Source organism: Pinus tabuliformis, chromosome 2_1 (assembly GCF_031772625.1).
Source record: "Pinus tabuliformis cultivar Carrire ecotype Pingquan chromosome 2_1, CPIR1, whole genome shotgun sequence".
Taxonomy (NCBI): Eukaryota; Viridiplantae; Streptophyta; class Pinopsida; order Pinales; family Pinaceae; genus Pinus; species Pinus tabuliformis.
The window spans coordinates 546,993,887-546,998,532 of record NC_142299.1 but is presented as its reverse complement, the minus strand read 5'-3'; the positions used below and the strand labels follow the sequence as shown (position 1 = coordinate 546,998,532).

General features: G+C 34.1%; 1 protein-coding gene across 1 annotated transcript; it reads left to right on the top strand.

Moving 5' to 3' along the window:
• The first annotated feature begins 1,808 nt into the window (after nucleotides 1-1,808).
• LOC149201505 (pyruvate decarboxylase 2-like) lies at nucleotides 1,809-4,347 on the top strand. The gene is made up of 6 exons (XM_089399756.1): nucleotides 1,809-1,915; nucleotides 2,002-2,076; nucleotides 2,176-2,268; nucleotides 3,307-3,424; nucleotides 3,582-3,770; nucleotides 3,900-4,347. Exons 4-6 carry the CDS (start codon nucleotides 3,320-3,322, stop codon nucleotides 3,924-3,926), a joined length of 321 nt encoding a protein of 106 aa, XP_089255882.1. The 5' UTR covers nucleotides 1,809-1,915; nucleotides 2,002-2,076; nucleotides 2,176-2,268; nucleotides 3,307-3,319; the 3' UTR covers nucleotides 3,927-4,347.
• Nucleotides 4,348-4,646: the final 299 nt, after the last annotated feature.

Below are 4,646 nucleotides of genomic sequence, written 5' to 3'. Positions count from 1 at the left end.
TGCGGTGGAAGAGATATTTTTAAAAAATGTGTCGGTATAGACAGTAGGCGGCTAGAAGTGAAAAGTTTGGTTTCCAATCTATCTTCATCGTCGCTGGTAGCGAAGGGATGAGACGAATTTGAGAGTAATTAAAAAGATGTAACTATATGAATTTGAGAGTAATTAAAAACATGTAACATATCAATTTAAGAGTAATTGAAAATAGGTAATCATTTTAGATTCAGGTTAATTTTAGATGTAAATTTTTTCTAAAAAAAATATTTTTCACTCTAACAGATTTAATTTCTAATAGATCTAAAATTATGATGAGTTTAGGATGATTTTTGTTGCACAAGATAATATAATTTATTGAATATCTAAATAGTATGATACTTTTATTTTAAATTTAATCATTGACCTTTGTTTATTAAGAATATATTGATCTTAACTTTAAATTTTCATGTGTTTTAGGATCTATGATGGATCTATGTTAGATCTGATATCCTTGTGCAGATTTGCAGTAAACCCATTTTATATAATAATGCAGTTGAATAGTTTTCCTTAATGAGATTCAAATTAAATATCCCACCCCTCACAATATTTCCACCTAAAATAGATTTGTTCACACATAGTGTCCTTCTCACTAGAATTAGACTAATTAAACTAATGTTTAAAGAATCATGACATCCAAATTATATATCCCTAACTCATGAGATCCAAATTAAATATCCATACTCTGGCAATATTTCCACCTAAAATGGATTTGTTCATAAATAATGTCCATCTCACTAGACTAATATCTAAAAATCAAATAATATTTTTAAGGAAAAATAAATTTATTTTTATTTTTTTTAAGTTTATATATATATATATATATATGCATTCTTCACATTCCTAATTATTTTTAATCTATTGCTCATGTTTTCTTTGCATGGAAGCAGAGATACCAAAAAATTGTGAGTATCATCATCAAAGTCGAATGTGTAGATGTTGTGAAGTAATGCAACTAAGTCATGCCTAATCCGATCAAACCAAACCCTAGGCTAGAATTTGAATTGTCTTTCACAATCTGAGTACAACTTTATGTTGCACCTATGAATCTATGTTATATTTTATTTAATATATCTCATATTATTTAGAAATAAATATAATTAATTAATTCAATATCACATAAATTATTGTAATCTAATAGTATTCAATGAAATCAATGAAATCGATGTAATTAATTAATTCAATTACACTTAAAATAATATATCCAATAATATTTCAATGCAATGAATTGATTCAAACACAAATTATATTGTTAAGATATTGTAAATATGATCACCTCATGAAGTAATTATCATTATTATTTTAATAATAATTTATTAGTAATTATTTTATTGGAAAATGATTATTAGTCCTTGCCTGGGACTATAGCGATCGATAGATCGTCGACCGCTCATTAATTCATTAGTTGACTATGTTTTTTTTGGCGTTATCATCGTTTAACCAATGTTTTAGAATGACAATTTTAGTTTATCAAAATTTTAACAAAGGTTTTTGGCTGGGCAAGAAAGGACCTCTTATTGCAGGCTTCGCTTATACCAATGCAAAAATGTGGTGAGAAGTTATTTTTATCCAAAGTCTGGAAAATTGTGGTGACAAACATGAAACTTAGGTGCATGAAAAGTTTATTATATAGCTGCCACCTCTCACCTCTCAGGCAGCTGGCTACCACCGTCTGCCACCGTCTGCCACCTAGGTAGCTGGCTACCACAGCCTGTCAATTTCTTGCCACCAAACACAATATGAAATTAGTCTTTACCATGTGCGGAGGAAGGTTTGCGGTGAGACTGTTGTTGGATAGGCTTCAGAGCCGAAGTCTGCAATGGCAGGAGTGGCAGCAATGCAGCTGTTTGCTCGTTGAACTAAATGTATGATAGACTCAGGCAAGGTTTGGATACTCAACTTAATTATTTACACGAATTATCTTCCAACAATGCCGAATCTAACTCCAGGATTCTCGTCGTCGCTATGCAGGGAGTCATTCTTTGTACTATGCACAAGTTTCAGAGATATTTTCCCTCAAGGCGTTTCAATAACATCTGACAAACGGTTTTCCGTTGATTGCAATAAAGATTTTCTTTATTTCCTACTAGTGGCTAGCTCTTCTGAATAAATTTAACTCATAGTCAACTATTTTCTCTGTTTCAGGTCCAAACCCTAATTCCCCACAACCTAGTTTTCTTTTTCCTTCCTACCGATTTGTCTTCGGAAGTAAAAGGGTTACTACTCCTCTTGTTTCAGGTGCGACTATGTATTCGACGACCTCCTTTACATTGCAAATGTTGTGGATTTCATAAAATATGATAGACTGTAGTTCTGTGGTTTAGTTCTTCTCTTGTCAGTAAAATATGAATTTTCTTAACAATGTAAACGCTGAATTCGCCTTTCCAAGGTTCGACTGTTAATTTTGTTTCTTCTTGTCTATAACCCCGCAAGGGTATTTATAACTGTAAAAGTGTTTCCCGACAAAACCCATTGCACAACACTTTCTTAATTCATGCACAACCGCATCGTTATATTTTCTTATCTGGTCGGAAATTCCACTCCGTTTCTGTATAGTTTCTGAGTTTAAGAAGTTATGTGATAAAGATTTCCTCATGCCAAGGTTTACTATTCAACTATGTCTTTCGCTTGTTTGATAAATATGGATATTTAGTTTGTAGTTTTTTTCATTAATTTTTTATCATAGATATTTAGATATCGGATATTTCTGTATACTCTACGATATTTTCCCGGTCAGATTAAGTGTATACCTGTAATTGTATCATGTATCTTCTCAATCTCTTATAATTTAAGCACAACAATGTTCTTGTTGTTTTGTTACCTTATAACACCAAGGTTCTGCGAGACTGATTCTAGGTTGCTCGTCCCCCGCATCGGCCCAGAGTCTAACCCCTAACCCCTTTCGAAAAGAAAAACATTAATTTTCTGGCCACTCTTGCCTTAAATTAATTTTCTACGCCTCAACCTTTCAACAGTGTATTATGTTCACTATTAAATGTCCCAAATGCTAAAATGTTGCTCTATTTTTTTTTGTATATTTATGTTTCACTCAAACCAGTAAAGCCTATTGGAGAATGTTCTTAATGAAGCCAATGAAGCCGAGTTTGGAAGTTCTTAATGAATAAATCATAAAACCAGTGAAATTAGTCTTTACCATCTGCGGAGGAAGGTTTCCGGTGAGACTGTTGTTGGATAGGCTTCAGAGCCGAAGTCTGCAATGGCAGGAGTGGCAGCAATGCAGCTGTTTGCTCGTTGAGCTAAATGTATGCTTGGCAGGTATGAGTTCCAAATGCAGTATGGATCGATAGGCTGGTCTGTAGGAGCAACACTGGGATATGCTCAAGCAACGCCAGAGAAGAGTTTAATATCATGCATTTGTGATGGAAGCTTTCAGGTGCAGATGCAAGGATTTTTATATAAAATTCTGTAATATTTTATTTAATTAATAACAATGAATCTGTATTTGAAATATTAAATTCCTTCAGGTTATCTGTTTTGTCCAAAAATCAGTAAGTTTTTATCCCTAAATGTATTCTTCCTTATTTCAACAGGTGACAGTCCAGGATGTGTCTACTATGATTCGAAATGGACAGAATCCTATCATTTTTCTGATTAATAATGGAGGATATACTATAGAAGTTGAAATACATGATGGCCCATACAATGTCATAAAGAATTGGAACTACACCGGTTTAGTAGATGCCATTCATAACGGTGAAGGGAAATGCTGGACTGCCAAGGTATTTTTTTACATTATTGTAGACTTTGGGACTTACCTTTAGTTGGTCAAAACTCTGTATCAGATTGGTGATCTTAATCTACTCCTCTCTTTTTGATTCTTATCATGGCAGTTTTGTTGTTATTGTCAGCTTTTCATCGTTTTTTCTCAGCCCTAGACGGAAGACGAAAGAAGAAAGATATATGCAGAGAAATTCAAACAGTTTCAAAGAGAGATACCCAAAAATTTTGCCAAATACGTAACAATTGGTGGAGTTTGCTTTGGGTTGGAATCTATAATTATATAAAAATATTTTCCTGATCGCCATCGCCAATGCCATTGTCTTTCGTCCCTTTTATTATTAATAGTTGCAATCCTGTATTCTGTTCCTGTGTACTGGCTCATCGGCCTCAGCAGGTCTCCCGATGCTTTTCTCTACTTTGTTCTCATAGTTTGGCTGGTGCTCTTGATGGCGAACTCATTCATTGCCTGCTTAAGCGCCCTGGCCCCGAATTTCGTCATGGGGAACTCTCTGATAGCATGTTTCATGGGGTGCTTTTTTCTCTTCTCGGGCTATTTCATTTCCAAGCAAAACATACCCCAAGTAGTGGATCTTCATGCATTATTTATAATAGCGGGGACTTCATAAAAAGGCGCCGCGGAAAAACGTGCCTGTCATGTTTTTCTTCGTAGTTATGTATCGTATACTCTGTTACTTGATCCTTCGATATAGATGTTCACATCCCGGGAGGTGAAGCTGAAGCTGAAGACCACACAGTTTTCTGAAACGCAAAAAAAATAAAAAAATACAAGACGGTGCGACACTGTTTCTTTTCATGTTTTAATTCACTTTTTTCATTTGTGAAAGCCACTGATCATCATATACCATTCATTCAGT